Below are 18,966 nucleotides of genomic sequence, written 5' to 3' on the forward strand. Positions count from 1 at the left end.
CCTGCTGATGTTTTAAATGGCTTGCATATACAGGAAACCAGCTTCCATTTCATGTTGATACTGGTCAGCATGCATTCCAGATGGAAGTCCATTTGAAAATCACAACAGCGATAGGGGCTGTATTCCCATCTGCTGTGTTTGCCTTTCTCCGTTCTTCCTGGCTGTTATGAAGGAGGAGCTTGTCACTGTTCGTGGCAATTCTGAGGGCTAGTAGCATTTTGGTAAGTGTTTTTTCCTGCCTGAGTGACAGCTGTAGAAGTTAGACTGAACTGGCTATGAAGTAGTCAGTTCTTCCTTTGGCTGTCTGAAGCAAGCATTCGTCAAAGGATCCTTCCATGTATGTACTTGATGCTGATGATGGGCTCTTTGTTATAGCTTCAAGCCACATTTAATGGCAAAAAGATGTTGTATGCTGGACATTGTATTTAGATGAAATTTGTCTGATAAAGGAGGTGGTAAAGATAACATGAGTGGGAGGTCTGCATTTCTTAATGGTCAACATAAAATAAATGTGTCTCCTCATGCTGCTTGCCTTTACTATAGTGATTAGCATGCTGGTTTTGTTTCAACAAGTTGTGCTTCAAAGAAGGGAAATGATGGAGGAAGATTTGAAGGCAATGCAGATGGAAATATAGTAGTTGATGAAAGATGGTGTAAGACCACTGCACAGCTTGAGCTCTGCAGGTTGTAAGAAAAGATAATTGCTGTTATGGCTGTGAGTTGATAGGGTTGAATTAAGCATTCAGTGCTTAATTTTAATTAACTGTTAGATATTTGTAAAACTTCACACTTCTTTTTGATGTTACGGAGTCCTTTCCTGTTGCTTTACCTGTGGTGTTATGGGTGCCTCTCCTCATTTAAAAGGGATCTACTTTACCATCTGATTATGAAAGCTGTGTCTGTGACTCTGTAGCTTTATTGGTTTTTGGGCTAGGGCTGTCTTCTAGAATCACTTATAATCCAAAAGCTTATAAATATAACCGTGAGACCAGTAATGTGTGATTGGGCACTGACTTACAACTTTACTCTTTCTCAACCCATTATAGATGTATGATTGCTTTTATTTCTCAGTAGTTGTGGTAGGTGCAGTTATGTACGATTTTAGTCACAGATGAGCACATATTTTTTTTCTGTGGCTGGTGGTTCCAGTATGCTCTCCTGCTGTACTTAAGTAGTATTTATTTATTTTGAGAGCCAAACAAAAGAAGAACCTTGATATGGCTGAGCTGAGTACCAACCACGCCTGGCTTGGATGCTCTGCTTCAAAAATGCAATATATAAATAGAAATTAATCCCTAACTCTTCAGTTACTGAATAGGGAATTTAGTTGCCCAGATTGGAATTGTAGAGATGGGATACTGAAGGCAGACAAGAAAAAAAAAAATCTGCATCTCTTGCATGTGTAGGTGTCTAAAAAAAGATTCAAAGTCTGAAAATCCCATAGATTGTGAGATATCTTTTGTAATATAGGAAACACCTGTGGGTGTCTGATATCTTTTTCATTATAGGAAACTGACTTTCTTTTAGGGCATAACAGAAAGCAATGTACAAAGCATGTACAATAGCTTTTTCTTTGAAATACACTGGTCCAATCCTCCCCTTCTCTGGACTCAGGAACTCTGAAGTTTAGCTCGCACTCCTCAGAAAAATATGCTAGCTATAAGGCTGGAGACTAGAATGCATTTGGGTTACTTTTTTTCTCTCCTGTGTTGAAGGTGTAGCCCCATGCAGCCAGGAATGAAATTATTGATAGATACAATAGAAAATTTGTAAGTACGGTACTCATGAGAGGGTACTCATCCTCATGAGAGGGAGGGATTGTAGATTGCCCAAATCCGTATAATTTTTTTAATTTATTGGCGATTGTGAAGATTAAGGTCTTATCTGGAAATATGAATTGGTAACTATGATGTTATATAGTGGAACTACTAAGCAGCAAGAATGCAAGTAAAAATGGTAAATGTGTTTTTACTGTTAAGTGACGGTTTGTAGGTAAAAAAGTTATCTCAATTTTTTTTTATTATAGGAAAAACTGCAAGCAACAGCCAGTGCTTCCCTGCCCCTCCCCAAACTAAAAGCAAACTGGCAGTTGAAAATAAAGGAAAGCTGGAGAGGCAGAGATGAAGTTGTCTTTTTTTTTTTTTTTCTCAATTGCAGCTAAACCACCTGTAAAGTTCTGTTTCTATACTTCCAAGCATTTCAAACTAAGTTAATTGCTGTGCCACTTGTCACACTAATGACTTTATGGAATGGTAATAAGACTGATGTGGCAGAATCTGTGTGGAACCCTAAATATCACTTAAAAGGATAGAAGACAGTCATGGTCACTCACTCCCTCCCCTAGCCCCCTTCTTGTCCCCTCCCAACTTTTTGTGCACCCCCAGTCTACTTGCTGGCAGGGCAGGGTGAGAAACAGAGAAGTCTTTGCATTGTGTAAGCACTGCTCAGCAATAATGAAAACATCCCTTTGTTATCAATGCTGTTTCCAGCACATATCCAAAACATAGGCCCATACTAGTCACTGCGGAGAAAATTAACTTTACGCCAGCCAAAACCAGCACAAGATCTATGTTCCGGTCTTGAGTAAATTGACTTTTAAGTTTCTGCTCAGCAGGGTATTGCTTTTTAGGGCTATGTCGTGTAATGCTGTTAGAAATACTTCACCATTTTTAAGTTCCGAGCTAGCACTTTAAACAGCTCGCTTTCTTTGAAACTTTATTCTTCAAATCCCTTGTATAGGCATATGGCACAGAAGAATCAAAGTAGTTTTCAGTAACTATAAAGTATCAATGCAGTTTTCAGCAAGTGTTTGTGTTTCATTTGAATTAATTATAATATTGTTATTTCAGTAATTCCTAGTTACTAATCCCTGTGTTATCAATGCTGTTTCCAGCACATATCCAAAACATAGGCCCATACTAGTCACTGCGGAGAAAATTAACTTTATGCCAGCCAAAACCAGCACAAGATCTATGTTCCGGTCTTGAGTAAATTGACTTTTAAGTTTCTGCTCAGCAGGGTATTGCTTTTTAGGGCTATGTCGTGTAATGCTGTTAGAAATACTTCACCATTTTTAAGTTCCGAGCTAGCACTTTAAACAGCTCGCTTTCTTTGAAACTTTATTCTTCAAATCCCTTGTATAGGCATATGGCACAGAAGAATCAAAGTAGTTTTCAGTAACTATAAAGTATCAATGCAGTTTTCAGCAAGTGTTTGTGTTTCATTTGAATTAATTATAATATTGTTATTTCAGTAATTCCTAGTTACTAAAGTAACACTTCTTGGTGAGAGCTAACCCTCCTCTTGCAGTGGGAGAAAACTGTTGACAGATACATTGGGAGCTGGAGAAGGGACTTGGAGGAAGGCATGGCTGCTAGAAGTATTTTGTTGAATTATTGTGTTGTAGCCCTGTCTTGAAAGGGCATGAATAAAATGAGAGGAAACATTGTATTCCTAAACTATGGCATGTTGCTTGAACGGCTCTTTTAGATTGTATTTGCATGTTTGTATTGGTCCACTTATGATATTGCACAGCTGATGATCAGTGTAAAGATTTAGAATATAAAAGTAATCTCTCTTTGAAAACAGTTTTCTTAAATGCTACTAAATCTTTGAGGTGGGCTTGCCCAGTAGTTTGCCACTTGCAACTGCGATAGAGTTTTGAAAGGCACTGGTTAACAAACGTACTCTTCTGATGCTCCAGAGAGAAGCGTTGAAGTAGAGCTTTAAAAAGATTCTTTTCAAGACTGCAGAGAAAACAGAGCAGGTTTGTCATTTCCATATAAAACTTTGGCTTTTTGTTTGTAAGTAGGGTGCATGTTGCAGTTGGAAGAAGGTGGCTTTTGGTAGGTAATCTTGATTTTTCTAGTATTGTCCATCAAAATAGAAGAGTTCAATGCGGAAGCCATACTTCTGTTCAGTGGTGGCACCAGAGGCACCTGTGCCTGAAAAAAAACATGGTGCAGTTGCAATTTGCATGGCTTGTAAAAGCACAACATGGAGCAAATCACTAAATCCAAGTTTTGCCAAAATACAAATTGCCTGGGAGGTGGGAAAAGGAGGAAGAAAGATAATGTTAACTTAATAGCCACTTCAAACTCTTGTGGGCAAAATCCTTTCTCAGTGATCTTTCATTATTTTGCTAGGTTTCTAATTTCTCTTCTAGAACTCATTTTTACATGTACCCAAAGAAAATGATAGTATTTTTTAAACTTATGTAGGTGAGATGTGGTGAAATCTTTTCATTCAAAGCATTTTTTTTCTTAGTTTTGTAAGCAGAGTTTCTCAGATAGGTAAATTTAGCCATGCCTCTGTAGTTCTACTACGTAGTGCTCTGTGCTCATTGTTTAAATGATGTGGGGTGGGGTTATTACAAAAAATGGTGGTAAAATGCTTGTAGAGGATATTGAATCTCTATTCACTTGTCTTAATCTTTGAGTGATAAGGTAACTCAACTGTTTGGCATCCAGTACTTAATTGACATTCCATATGCATTAAAATATTTTTCTTTTCCAACTACTTAACTTCATCCTCAGGATATCTGCAGAAATGGGGAAACGGTTGTATAGACTATTTTCCTGAATACATGGAGTATGTTCTGTGAAGCAAAGGAGAGTGTTCTTATTAGGGTAAAGGCTCAACTAAAGTCGTAACAGAAGTACTAAACTAGGGAAGATTCCAGGTGGCACTAAAGCATTTGTCTAAATACAGATCCCAACATTTAGGTAAGCAAGTATGGTAAAGTAGCATCATTTCCCTTGTATCTAAGTGCTGCTGCTGTATTTTGTTTCTCTTGCTTGACATTGGAATAACTTTTCTACTTTTGTCCTAGGGGTTGTATCAATAAACATGATAATTTAGGGATTGTAGAAATAAGTATAGGTGGAGCTTAAGCTTTTTGGTAAGTGAAGTTTTTCCCCCAGGAGTAAATAAAAATTAAGGATTTATTTTAACCTACTTCAATTAAGGATTAAAAGAGGAAATACTTTCAATTTTTCTTTTCATGGTGTCAGACTTGTGCATTCTTTGAAGAGTGTTAGGGATTCTAACTTTCAGTTTGAAAAGCAAAACTTGTTTGTGATACTGTCATGTTAGGGGAGTGTTAGCCTCTGTATGCATGCAGGGTGGGTTGATAGGTTCTGTTAGTTTTTGCAGGATATGGTAGCACAGAAATCATAGGTAATATATTTAGTGCCTCAGTTCTTGATATCCTAATTAGAATGGCAGTCCTGCCTGACATCTTAAAAATGTGTAGCTGTTGAAACTTATTTTAATAGTTCTGTAAACCTTAGTATGAAGTAAAGCAGGAAGATAATCTTGCCCACAGCCTTTAGCTAGTGCAGTTCAGGTAACCTGCAATGAAGGTTCAGGTTACCTGAACAACAGGTCCAAGGAACCTTTAATGAAAGTGAAGAGTCAAGCAAGAAGTGACAAACAGCTTTGGATTTAATTTTGAAGTTGCTATCTTAATGCACTCTAATTCTGGCAGCAGCTGTAGCTGACTGGAGCTTCAGGAGGCAGAACGTTGGCAAGCTCCTAGAGGCTGCTGACTTCCACTTCTGAACTGGGAATGATCTTACGTACTCTTTTTAACAAGACTAAGATTTTGCATAGAAAAGAAAGCTTGTAACAGACCTGAATGCACTGTCTATACAGAAAGAACACTGGTGTCCTTGTCAGAAATTACTGAAGTAAGCAGCTTTCTTCTACCTCCATGTATGTGCCTCAATTTGATTTTCATCCAACTTTCAAGGTCTAATCAGCAAGGTGAAAAAGAGGATGAACTTGTTTATCTGAACAGTTAAAGGTTGTTCAGAGAAAATGGCTACTTTTACATGATACACTACAGTGCCTTGCTAGAAATGTCCAAGCCAGTTATGTGTATGCTTCTGTTTAGTATGCTATGCCAAGGGGGTTTGGGTTCAAAAGCTGTGTGGCCAGTTAGCATGCTGTTGTACTCAGGTTAATTAAGGGAAGTGAGAGGGCTAAATAGCTTTGGTGCAGCAAAGTGTCTGATGCAGCTGTACTGCCTTGTAGTAGCACTGTGTCTGATACTACCTTAGGGAACTCTTTATCGTACTATTGCCAAATACTGGTAAGCATGTTCAAGCAGTAGTCTTATCTCTAGCCTGCTATTTTTCAGCAGTGTTCCATCTAGTTGGGGCGGAGTGGGGCGGCTTGAGTGAAATGCTGAAAATTAAAAGTGTGGTTCAAGTCATGCACAGCACCAGTGCAGCCATGGTAACTGTATCCTTATGATCTGATGGTAGTGTCTTAGACTTGGGGGGGAAAAAAAAAAATCCAAGCCCACACTTTTTTGAGAGTACTAACTGGAACAGAATAGAAAAAATGCTTAAGAAAAAAAAAAAACCTCTGCTAAAATTCGTACATCTAACCTTAAGGGTGTCTCCTTAAATTACAGTAGTTTTTCCTTAAACGTTAAAACAAAAAGGGCAAAGTGTACTGCTGAGGCACTCAGTCAGCTTTACTGATTTCCAGATCAGTAGTACAGGAATTCAGTACTCATTTACACTTGCAGATTATCAGGTGGTTGCAACAATAATAGAACTGATGTTGAATTGTCCAAATGAACAAGCCTTACATGTCTTGTTCTTATTTATCGTTGGATTCAGGAGAACTTTTACTCTGCAATCCTGTAGCAGGCCTAAAGTGATGTAATTTGAGGCAAAGATGGAAGAGAAAAATCCTGGTTGCCATGTCCCTAATGGTGTGTTCTCTCTTCCTTGGCCATGCTGGCCCTGGTGATTGACAGACCCTTTGAGCTGTTTCAGCATGTGAACTTGGTGGAAAAACTTCCCTTCTACATTTCTCGTCTCTAAGTATGTTTTTAGATCAGAAGTGGCTTGGTAGAAATTTAACCAATGTTAAAGCATTAAGTCCTAGCATAAGTGAGCCACTTCTTACAGCATTTAAAAGTTGCCTTTGTTACCATGCAGATTTTTTTTATGAACTTCACTAGTTCACAGATTAGAGTTCTGGACTAGATCAGGATGCGCTGATTTCTCTGCCTTTCAGCTATCTCCACCCTACCAAATTCATGGTGGTGGACAACATTTTAAGGCCAAGTTTCTTTTCTTTGAAGACCGTATGTTTAAGGGGTTGCTTAAAAGTTTTTGAGAGGAGATGTTCCTAATTAACTTCTGTAGTAAGCCTTAGGACATGAGTGTTCTAAGGAGGGCACATTATTTTTATTTTTCCTACCAGTCATTTGGAGAGGTGTGGTAAGGAACAGCGATGAGTCTTAAATGATGATTTCATAGTGCTCTGCCTTGAGCATTAACATTAAACAGTTTTGTATTGCTAGACTGACTTCACTGGGGAATCTTTCTGGGCCAATAAACCAGTGGAAAAAGGGGGAAAAAATCTACTATTTTTCTTAAGCAGAGTGTTGTGTAAAAACACTTGCACTTGTGCTGAGTACAGTATGGCCCAAAGAGGGAATAGAACTAAACCATGCAGTGACCTGTGCTCCCTATTATTAATCGTGGTCCAGACACCTTTGTTGTTCCTGACGATGGTGTTCTGGTGGTGGTTTTGTCAAACTGATTGTCCCCATGATGGGAGTGTGGGGGCTACAAAATGAAACTGGAATTTTTTCACCGAGGTTTTTTTACATTGCAAAAAACCTAATCTTACATAGCAATTTTATTTCAGCTATAGTCGGTTATATGTTACTGTTTTGAATGTATGGAGTGAATTACTGTAAGAGCAGCACTATTCAGTAGCTTGCAGTTCTTGCATTTTTTTACCATAATGCAGAAATGTTGCATTGGTTTCTATAAGCAGAGATACCTGTTTAGTTTCAGTGTTTGGGCCAATAGCGGTGCATGGGAACAGTTTTAGAAGCAGCATTAATAAAATTTCTTTAGTCCTGTTTATGGCAGCTGGTCACATAGTGGTTAACTTCTTTATCTAAAAAAAGTTAATCAGTTAATACTTTAGAACAGGCTTTACCATGCTATTGCGCTTCACATGAAGATGGGTGCTACCCTGGATAGTTGTGCCTTGCTTTATTTTTCAGGTATATCAGATAAATGTGTGAGCATGGATATGTTCTAGTGGTAATGAGTTTTCATAGTTTTATGTTTGGATGTAGTATGTATACATGACAGTACTTCCATCCTGACTTTGCATGTTATCTTCAGGTTTAAATTTTCAATATCTTCCATTATGGCCTCAATTAAGCCTGAAGTACCATGTTGATGTGGATAAACTATTGCTGGATGTGAGCCATCTCTGGATGTAGGAAAGCCAGACTTAAATAGACTTGAAGCTCATCCAATCAGTTGATTCTTTTTCTTATTGTTTTAAGGAAAGAACTCCTGTGCTTTTTCTTTTTTCCTTGATCCATACTGCAGTCCCTTTCAACACCTAATCTGTGCTGCAGAGGGGAACTGTCTGAGCCAGTAAACCATCTGTACCACTGAGTGGAAGTCATTCTTTAAACCAAACTCTACTATTGTAGATTTTGAGTTGGACTGAAAGTCCTGATTGACCAGAGCAGGCTTCTGGCATACCATCCTTCCCAGGATATGCTATAATACTTGTATGGCTAGTATCTTGTTAATTTTGATTACACTGGTGTTTTTATTTTCCTATATAATCCTGTTGTATTGAATTCAGAAGCTCACCGTTCTGGTGCTAAAGAATGGTGTTTAGACACTGAAGTTTTCTTTTCAAACAGAAAGAGTAGTAGAGAAATATCAGATATCCTTGTAAGGGCAGGAATAGTAGTGGTTTTCATTTAGATAGTTTTATTGGCAATTGAAATATCTGTAGACAGTATCTTAAGAATTTGTAAACTCTTCTGAAAGTGCAGTAAGGCAAGCAGGCTTTGTATTCTGCTCCCACATGACGTAATTGAGGAAGTGACATTCTCTCCTTTCTTGGAGCTCTGCTTCTGAATATAGGTGTACATCTCAAATACGGAAATGATAACCAAGGAAACTTTAGTAAAGCAAACTAAGTCCAATAAACTTGTTTACTTTTTCTGCTCTAGTTAAGTCACTTGACTCACAAGGGATTGGCAAATCAACTTGACACGTAGAGCTGAAGGTCTAAGGATGAAAAACACATGTGACCTTTGAAAGTATTATGGTCAATGCATTACATTGACCTTCAGTTCATGTCTATGTTGGTTACTAAAATAGCCTTAGAGAAAGTACTGTTTAGTCTTTGTGTATGTTAAGGCTTGGAGTCTGTGCTGTTGTGAATAAAATGCAAATGTGGCTTTTGGTTCCAGAGCTGCTGGAGATGACAAACATCGTGGTATTTCAAGCCACAAAACTTAACTAGCCCTAATAAAGCTAAGAAAAAACACTTTTGCTGGGTGATTAACTAGAATGCAAGAGTTTCTTTCAGTTCAAGAGGAATTTATTTGTAGTATATATCTTTACATTAACAGAGGCTATCTATTAAATCATCTGCAAAGATCAAGAAATGGCTTTGAAGACACAGCTTGTTATCTTTAACATGGAAGGTGTAAAGTTAAATCACTATTCTCTTTGGCAGAATATTTGACGTGCTTTTGAGGTGTGTGGTTTGATGGTGGTTGTTTTTTTTTTTTTTTTTAGCTGAAGATATATTTGTGACAAACTCTGATAGCAAAGCTTTTCAGTCAAATATTAGGTAGTCACTGACATGAATTCATGAACATGCTACCCTTTGCTAGCCTTCTTAGTTGCTAGTACTTCTACTTTTTTCCAATATTACCCATGTTGCCAAAAGAAACAAAAGTCTTGTCTTGCTTGAAACCTGTGTTAAAAAGCAAAATCAAAAAGCCTTCCATAACTGGTGGAATGGGAAGGTGAATTCATCTTAAAACTGCCAGAAACAGCTACATCAGAAAGAATCATCAATTGATAGGAGGTTTTTTTCTTGCCTATTCAGTGTTGACCAAAGCACAGGCAGGCAAGTGTCACTCTAAAGCCAGTATCTTTAATGATACTTTTGCTTTACATTGAAATAATTAAACTATCAAAAGTAGAGTTTGTCTTAATAATGAATTTTAGGTGACCGAAGCGGTCTTAAAACAGCTGGTTACTTTAAGTCTGTATGTGGACTGTATTGGTTTTTCTCAGTTAAACTGATTTCATATTGAAACTGGCTGAATTGTTTATACAGACTTACACCAAAATAACTGGCATTCTTAATGCTTGTACATTTATTTCTGATTTATCCACAAATCTGCACAGATGCTAATATAACAAGAGAATAGTTACGAGGCTAGAAAAGACTGCTGCAAAAAAACTGTAATAGTGGGTATTTCAGATCTTCTAGATCTGAAGATGTTACTTCATGAAACTGCTAATAGTTTATAAAAAAAGAAGAAAGTCTAGATTCGTGTTAGATTCCACAGTTAAGTGTGGATTATAAAGGCAGTTTTATTTCATTGAGGCAATGAAGTTTCTTCCTTTGTCTCCCAAAAGTAAAGGGGGATGTTTAATTAAAGTTGGTTTAAAAATAAGTCTTTCAGATGACAAGCTGCTTTTGAATTTATTCTCAGAGTATGCTGCACTGAAGTGACACTTTTCTTCCTAGCAAGTTGTTTCCTTCAGTTCATATGTCTTATTCCCTGCAAAGCAATACTTAGTATTCATGCAGTTGTTGAGCTATTGAATGGAACCTGTTAATAGTGTTAAATTATAAAATGTTTTTTTTTTTGTCGTTGTAGGAAGAAATCTGCTTCATCTAATTCAATCCTAATTCAGTCCTGCTAATCTGCTAATACTGTAGATTGAAAGATTTTTTGCTGTTGCCAGGATACCCTGTAATGGGCAAGGAGCCTGAGAGAATACAAATCGTTCTGGTTTTTTAACTTTTAAAAAACTTTTGTGTTTAACAGGTAAGAAACTATTAAACTTCACCTACAGCAGTAGACTTAGCTTCTGCATCTATTTATCCTGTCTTAAAATTTAAGTGTTCCTGAATGCTTAAAGTTTTTCATTTCCCTGATGTCCACTAAAGGCTTATTTACCTGATTTCTGTAGGTTCACATTTACCACCTTTTAGGCTGTTCTTCCTTTTGCAGTTCAAACTTGGTGGTGGCCATTCTTTCCCTTTCCTTGCAGCTTTTTTCTGACTGCTTTCTAGCTGGCTGTTTCTAACTTTGTCTTTTAACCCACCCTGCTGTTGCACTGTCTTATTTCTCCATCCGGCTTTCGTCTTACAATGAGAATCAAGCGTCATCTAGACACACTGTTGTGGTTATTCTATTTGTTTTACAGGGAACATGTTTTAAAGTGTTTTGGTTTTGTGCCAGGAGGTGTATCTGCTGCCCAGCCTCCAATTCTTTGGAAGAGTTTCAAAGCAAATGTGTTCATGAACTGACATATATTAGGTATGAATGATGCTTAGCACTATAGGTTACTATATTGAAGTATGGTAATACTGTCTGCAGGAATTGAATTTTTGGTACTAAACTGCATGCTTCAGTGTGAAATTGTCTTTTGGGTAGCTATATATCGTTTAGCTTGCTTTTTATAATGTTATGGAACCATCTGCTTTTCTCAGTACATAGATATCTTCATTTCCATTTTGAAGATAATTGGGAGAATTCAAAATATGAAGAATCTAACAGAATTCTGTGACCAATGAATATTTTAAATGTGTAAATATTTGGCTGTTGAAGTGGAGTTACTAGAAAATGATTCATCTTTTCTACTTGGGCAGAGGAGATCAGTGTCTAATTTGTAGTTATTGCAGGTAATTAAGATCTATATTTATTAACACTTATTGACCTGTGGTTTGAGATAAAGTGTAGGAATTGACAAGGATACACTTGTTGCTTGGTATAAAATTGCTCTTGTAACTTCATTAAAAACTGTGGATTTCAGCTGATTTTTGTACTTCTGCTAGATGGTTATGACCTTGAATTTTGAGGGATTGATGTCTCTGAGTAAACATTAACTAGTTTAGACTTGTTTATGTACTTCAGCATGTCAAAACAGTTTATTGGGGCATTCAGTCATAATAGGGGTGTGTGTATATACGCATGTGATGGATATAGTCTATATATTATATAAAAAAATAGTTCTGATCTAGATAGAAGTGCAGCTAGTGTGCATTAATAAGGGAGGCTAGTGTGATAAATAAGGGTGAAAGTGATTTCACTTCTGTCTCAATTCTTAACTGTTCTGCAACCATAGCAAGCTCACTCTTCCCTTGTCTGATAGGGGACTGAAAGTCCCTACTTATTAGATAATTTGCCACCTCATTAGGAGGAACAGGAGGCGGCAGCTGTTAAAGAGGATGTTATGAAAATTACTGTGTCTTCATATGTTTTTTGATATGTTTCTTTCCCAGTCAAGAAAGGACTACCATATGGTGTATTTCACTCAAGAGTATGTAGTTACCCTCTGAAAATATAGTAGATAGCTGAGGAGCATATGTGCTGTAAATGAGTATAATGGCTGGAAAGAATTATATCTGTAGTACAAGCTTAAATTGTACAGTAGTCAGTGAACATGCTGAAGTGTTTCTCTTGTATTCCAAACATTGCTTGGTTACCCAGGAATTCTTGATGGTATTTGCAAGAAGGTGCAGTTTTGTTTTTCAGTCTGTAGGTGAAACTTGACTTGCAAATAGTACAAAACACTGAAATGTTGCTAGCTTATGTACAAGGAATGGTCCCCCACAATTCCTGAATCTTACGACTTAATAATGATAGTCTTCTCAATCCCTCCATCCCTCAGCCTGTATTGATGCTGGGGGGTTGCCCCGTCCCATGTGCAGGATGTTGCATTTGGCCTTGTTGAACCTCATGGGGTTCAGATGGGCCCACTTCTTGAGCTTGTCCAGGTCCCTCAGAATGGCATCATGACCCTCAGGCATGTCAACAGCACCCCTCAGCTTGGAGTTGTCTGCAAGCTTGCTGAGGGTGCACTCAATCCTGCTGTCTACTTCATTGATGAAGATATTAAACAGTCCCAATATGGACCCCTGAGGGACACCACTCATCACTCGTCTCCATCTGGACATTGAGCCGTTGACTGCTGCTCTGGATGCGACCATCGAACCAATTCCTTATCCATTGAGAAGTCCATCCATCAGATCCATGTGTCTACAATCAGAGAGAAGGGTGTTGCAGGTGACCATGTCAAAGACCTTACAGAAGTCCAGATAGATGACAACTGTAGCTGTTCCCTTGTCCGCTGATGTAGTCACTCCATCACAGAAGTCCACTAAGTTGGTCAGGCAAGACTTGCTCTTGGTGAAGCCATGCTGACTGTCTTGAATCACCTCCCTGTGCCTTAACATAGCTTCTAGGAGTATCTGTTCCATGATCTTCCAAGGCACAGAGGTGAGGCTGACAGGTATCTTTCACTAGAACAGGTTGCTCAAAGCCTCAGCCAGCATGACCTCAAACGCTTCTAGTGATGGGGTATCCAAAGCTTCTCTGGGCAACCTGCTCCAGTGTTTCACCACCCTCATGAGCAGAGGCAGTTCCCTCATCTGCCCTTGTGTGCTATGTGCCCCAACCCCTCATCACCTTGAAGACCTTGGGGCTGGGCCTGCACCCCACACACCAATGTCTTTCCTGGACTGAGACGAGGAAGGGACAGAGGAGTCCAGATGCAGTTGCCAAAGTACCAAATAAGAGAGGAGGAAAGCATTTTTGCTGCTATCTTCTTGGTTTATTGTATTGATTTTTTTTTTTAAAAAATTGTTTATTGCCCAACCTTAAAAAGAACTAATGAGCTAGAAGGGACCTTAATGCTGCAGGCCAGCACTTCTTCCTGGCAGAACTGCAGTCTTCTGCTTTTCTAAAGGAACACCCGTCTCTTAACTTTTCTTGATCTGTTGCTATTCTTTGTGCACTGCCACAGAGTGTCTGGCTTCATCTTCAACCACCCATTCGGCAGCCTTCTCCTCAGGCTGAAGAAACCTCACCCTCAGGCACCAGGGACCTTGGTGGCCTTCTGAGGAACTCCTCCTGTCGCCCCAGTGCAGCAGCCTGGTGGAATCCAGGTTGTCTCCTCTTCCCTGAGCCCCCAGAAAAGGGGACAAGATGGCCCCCCTTGAGGAGAGGTGGGGAATGGGAAAGAGGAGGGCTCGCAGCACCCATGGCAATCAACAAAATAATCGTCAATGCTGGGAGATGGAACCACTACCATGTGGCTGATGGTGCCCCCCCTTTGATGCTGCTTCCTCTTCCTCTGTGTCTCCTGCAACCACCCATCTGACTTCCCAAGCAAAAGCAGTCAGCTGCTTGCTTTGCTGCTGTGGGTCCCTTTTGTCTAATCATCCTTGGAATCAGAGGGCCTTGAAGCTCAGCGAATTGTGGAATTGTTGGCTAGCTGCCAGGGTCCTGTATTTATAGGCTTGTGAGGTGGCTCGTGACATCAGGAGGCCACTGTGGCCTGGCTGTTCTGGGATTTGGGGGTGGGGTGGGGATGTGCTGTGGCCTGAAAGATGCCCTCATGTGGGAGAAGGAGGGTTGGGGGGTGCTGTGAGCCTCTTCCCTGGGGGTTGCTCCCCTTAACATTCTGCTGCCCTTTGGGCACAGGGGCTGGCCTCCACCTCCCCTCCTCATCCTGTGCCTGGGGTCCCCTGGATGAGACCGTGGCAGCAGTGTTGCAGGAGGGTCAGGGGTCCTCAGTAGCCTCCCACCAACTGGGTTCCCCACAAGTAGTGCAGCCCCCTGTGCTTGACAGTGGCTGAGAGGGGGCGAGTATGCAGATGTCCCGCAGATGGGAAAGGGAGGCACAGCCAGCCTGTACAAGGTCTCCCAGCACTCCATAAAAGAACTGTTGATTGGTTTTGTTTCCCTTTCAATATCTTTTGTCGTTTGCTATGTCCGTTTGGAAACGGGAGGACTAGGACTGGGCACAGTATTTGAAATATGTATTGAATTGCTGAGGTAGAGATGTTTGTATTTTGTGTTGTTTCATTCCTTTTAATTTCAAACCATATATTGGTTCCCTCCTCCACAGTTTCTTTGAAACTTTACTGGCTTATATTGGTAAAAATCTAATTGTTACTGTAAGTAATGGAATATTTCTCAAAAATTAATTTCCACTAGGGCTCACGTTGGTGGCCCGAACAGGCTGTTCTGACACTGAATAGACTGCTACATCTTGCTTTGTTTCATGTGAGATTTTTATTCTATGTCAAATTGATCTTACTTTAAGAAATGTAGAAACTGTACCATGAAAACTCTCCTGTATTATTGCTTTTATTTTTTTAATTTGTGATTGCTGGATGTAATGTGAACTAATTTAGTTAAATCTAGGGACTTGGAACAGTGACATATCTTTCTAGCTAATAACACAGTGAACCTCACTGCTTAATTGAAAATAAATTTATTTTCAAATAAGTTATTGGGTAAGTATGGTCTCTATTGTATTATTTGAAGTATTTAGAAATAAAACTAAGGAATAGTTAAGAGCAGAGTTTTTACAGTACTTCAAAACCCATGCTATTTTAATGGGATAGAAAACAAAGAATTCCTTATTTTTTCCCCTGAACTCTCAATGCAGAGCAGCAATGTAAGCGTGTTGCTGTATAGGAGAGATTCTTTCTTGCATTCATCAAATGGAAAAAGTGGGGAATTCAATTAAGGCTGTGTATGGCTATAAATTACCATTATTACTTTATGGAACAGAACTGTGTTGGTCCAGAACCTCAAGCTAGAATTCACGTGTCTTATTTTTTCATACTACATTCAAATTGCCCTTGATTCCAGACTAAATGCATAAGTGCTTGATTTTCCCATTTAATAAGTCTTGGAATATTTAATGCTTTGAGGAATTGTGCCCCAGCCTGCCAAGGACAGGCAGGTGTAGACAGCAGGCTTACGGTAGATGATGCTCTGGCTGAGTGAAATAAGCAGTTTAAAAAGTAGCCACTAGAGTGTTGTCTTTGTCAATTTGGGTGACTGGTAGTTCTGTTATGCTCTAAAATTTTTTCAGACATGCACTCATGCTTAGCTTTGTTCTGAACAGATGGTCCATTTCCAATGTCAAAATAAGCACTTTATAAATGGTAGTATGATGTCTAATTACTGTCCATTGTTTGGAGAAAGGACAAAAAACAAAACTGAAAACTAATTAAATATACCTAGGGACTAACTGGCTGAGGTTATGTGAAGCTGGCAGAAGGACATGCTTAGTGTTTTAAAGAAATCACTTAATGCATTTAAAGTTCCTAAAAATGTTGGTAAATTCTCCTTTTATGATAAAAGCATAAGAATTTATCTTTATCATTACTTTCCCTTTCCCCAGGCCGACCTACCTACCTGTTTGGTTTTTAGAAGGCAATCGATTATTAGCATTGGAAATAGTTTTATCCCTAAGAAATGTAAGACTTTCTTGAAAGCCTGTGGTGGCACCAAGCGCTCCTTTGGTGGTTGCTCTCCTTAAATCCAACAAGTTGTATTTTCCTAGTTGCTACACAGTAGTTGTAAAAACCTGTTTTGCTGAAGTAGGCTACATAATATTTCAGTCATGGAAAAGTTCGAAGCAAAAGTAACTGATTTTTTTTTTGTCTGTGCACTTGAGTCCTATAGTAAGAAAATATGATGGTACATTAAGAAAATGGACAGTTCTGTTCTGAGTTTAGTTACAGTCCTTGTTATAACTCTTTATGTAGCTTTTCTCAGACTTTCATGTATTAGAGAATCTTCAGTTTGAAAGTGATACACGTTTTTTTAAAAAAATAGTTTCTCTTTGAAAAATGAAACTAGGTATTGCTGTAAAATCTGCCAGGTTCCTACTGGAAACTCTGTGTATGTGCTTTTAACATCCAGTTGTCAGGTAAAACAGCCTTCCGCTGGGTAGCCAAGGTCCTTCTAATTTTCTTTCTGCACTGGTCTGGTTCTCCATGCCTGCTTGTAGCTACCAATACTCACTGTGAGGTAGAAGTGTGAGGTGCCAAGTTGGAAGTAACTCCTTGCAAAGTATGTTTCTCATGTCTGTTTTACCAAAGTATGATGCTTAAAAATTTAACTTAAATGAGCAGCTTGCTCTGATAGTTTTCTTATTTACTGAGGGGATTTCTGGATGCTTTAAAGTAACAAGTCTGTTTTGTGAAAGGTAGGAGACATTGTCCAAAATTCAACTATATGCTTGTGTGATGGGAATTCATGTATTTGTCCTGTAGCTTGAAAACAGGAATGTCTGTATTCAAGAAAGATATTTGACAGCTGTGTGGACTGGAAGCTACAGAGAAACTTATTGATACAATTGTTACCAACTTTTTTTGATGGAGATTGCAATTAAGGATTTGGCTTCTAGAAAGAAGGACAGACTAGTTACTATTAAACAAAATACACGGTGTGATTTTCTTCAGCTGTAGTAGGCAGAAAACTTCAAATTGTTTTCTCATCTGAAAGGATCACTCCTAAGCTTTATTTCTTCCCTTTAGCAAACAATTTGAGAATTTCGGTTACCTGTATCTTGGAGCAGTTGACAGGCTTTCTTCATTTTGGTGAACTGCTTTCTTTTGTTTCATGGTTAAGTCAGGTGTTTACTACATGGAATGTTATTTCAGCATTCATTCAGAGAAGAATCTGCTAACAGTATTAACTAAGAAGACAAAGCAATATTTTTTTTTTTTTGAATGCTAGGGGTTCCTTAGGATCTTGAATTGTCATTACTTGTAGATTGTTGATGTAAACTTTCAGAAGTACTGTTTACATGAATTGGAAGTCTGTTATTGCTTGCTGGGAACTTTCAGGGATTATGGAAAGCTAACTCAGGTTACAAAAGACAGTCAAATATCTGCAGCAGCTTTACCATCTTTAACACAATTTTTCTTTCCACATCTGAGAGTTTTTAGTATTATCCTGGTTTATTTTGTTTGTTGTAGTATCTAATCTTGAGCATGTCTTGTCTCTGGCAGTCTTTTGCATCTTGCATTGAATCCAAATGTTGTGATTTTTTATTTTTTTTGCTCATATTGGCAATGGAGTTGAATGTTGGGAGTAACACAACCCAATGGACCCATGGAGTAAATTTGCAGATAGTGAAATTTTGGGAGGAGCATTTCTGATTTGTGACACAAGGCCTAATTCTGACTCTATTAACAGGACTGAAATCTGAAAAAGCATGAAGATAATTCAAAATTTCAGAATTGGTAGGTTTGGGGAGGGATGGTAGAACAGTAGGCTGTGGGAAGAATAACAATAACTTTTTGTTTTTAAAACCTTCATTCAGAGCTATGGTAGGCTGATTCTAGACTATCACCAGTGATAACACCTAAGAAAAATCTATTTTCTTCAGGGTTCCTGGACTTCCTCTTTGGCACATTTTATGTTGTTTATTTTTTCCTTATTTCAAAGGACCTGGGCTCCTGTTGAAAAGTGATGGAATATTCTCTGGCCGGCACCTGACATGTTGAGGGAGCACCCCCTAAAAGAGCTTGCCTGGGAGACAGTTTGTGAAATAACGCAGTGACATGTTTGCAGTAGTATGCCTCTTTTTTTTGTTGTTGCTATTTTCCGTTGTTGAATTTCTCTTGAAATAAGTAACTGAGAAATAAATTGGAGCTACTGAAATGAGCTTTAATCACTGCAGGGGGATTTACATCTAGAATTAGCATTGGTAGTGGTTACTTCCAAAGATGCTATTTTCACTAATTGGGGCAAGGGGAGGGATTTGATCTACTTTCTAGAGGCTTAAAAGACAAACAAAACCCCCCAAATATATCCTGTAACTTCAATAATGCACTAGTTTCACTTGCTTACAGTAAGTCTGTGTGTAGTCTGAATACCCACAAGCTAGTGTTTTTAATAACAACTTTATATAATTTGATTTAAGCTAGTTTGTGAGATCAGGTGTTTTGAACTCTGCTTGTAAGTTTACTAATACCTTTAGTAGAAAAGAACTTTTCTCTTTTTTAACCACTTAATCCTTGCATGGGATCTCAGATGATTATAAGTACTGATACTGCAACTGAAATTATCTGTACTTTTTCCTGATTGATTTTGTTTGACTCCCATATCTT

The 18,966-nt window shown here is 38.6% G+C and overlaps 1 protein-coding gene across 9 annotated transcripts in view; it reads left to right on the plus strand.

The window, feature by feature from the left end:
• Positions 1-18,966, plus strand: part of PPP6R3 (protein phosphatase 6 regulatory subunit 3) — a 63,114-nt gene that overhangs the window by 2,816 nt on the left and 41,332 nt on the right. Inside the window, exons 2-4 of one of the 9 annotated variants that reach the window (XM_035899160.1) lie at positions 10,694-10,864; positions 11,247-11,359; positions 18,302-18,429. The exons of 4 other annotated variants lie outside the window; for them this stretch is intronic. In XM_035899160.1, coding sequence (XP_035755053.1) covers positions 18,418-18,429 — 12 coding nt within the window. In that variant the 5' untranslated portion in view covers positions 10,694-10,864; positions 11,247-11,359; positions 18,302-18,417. Of the gene's footprint in view, positions 1-10,686; positions 10,865-11,246; positions 11,360-18,301; positions 18,430-18,966 lie in introns of those variants that run through there. 4 more of the 9 variants (XM_035899295.1, XM_035899353.1, XM_035899234.1 and 1 more) reach the window with 4 other exon arrangements.

This window comes from Egretta garzetta, unplaced genomic scaffold (assembly GCF_000687185.1).
Source record: "Egretta garzetta isolate BGI_Z169 unplaced genomic scaffold, ASM68718v1 scaffold840, whole genome shotgun sequence".
In the NCBI taxonomy this organism is placed as follows: domain Eukaryota; kingdom Metazoa; phylum Chordata; class Aves; order Pelecaniformes; family Ardeidae; genus Egretta; species Egretta garzetta.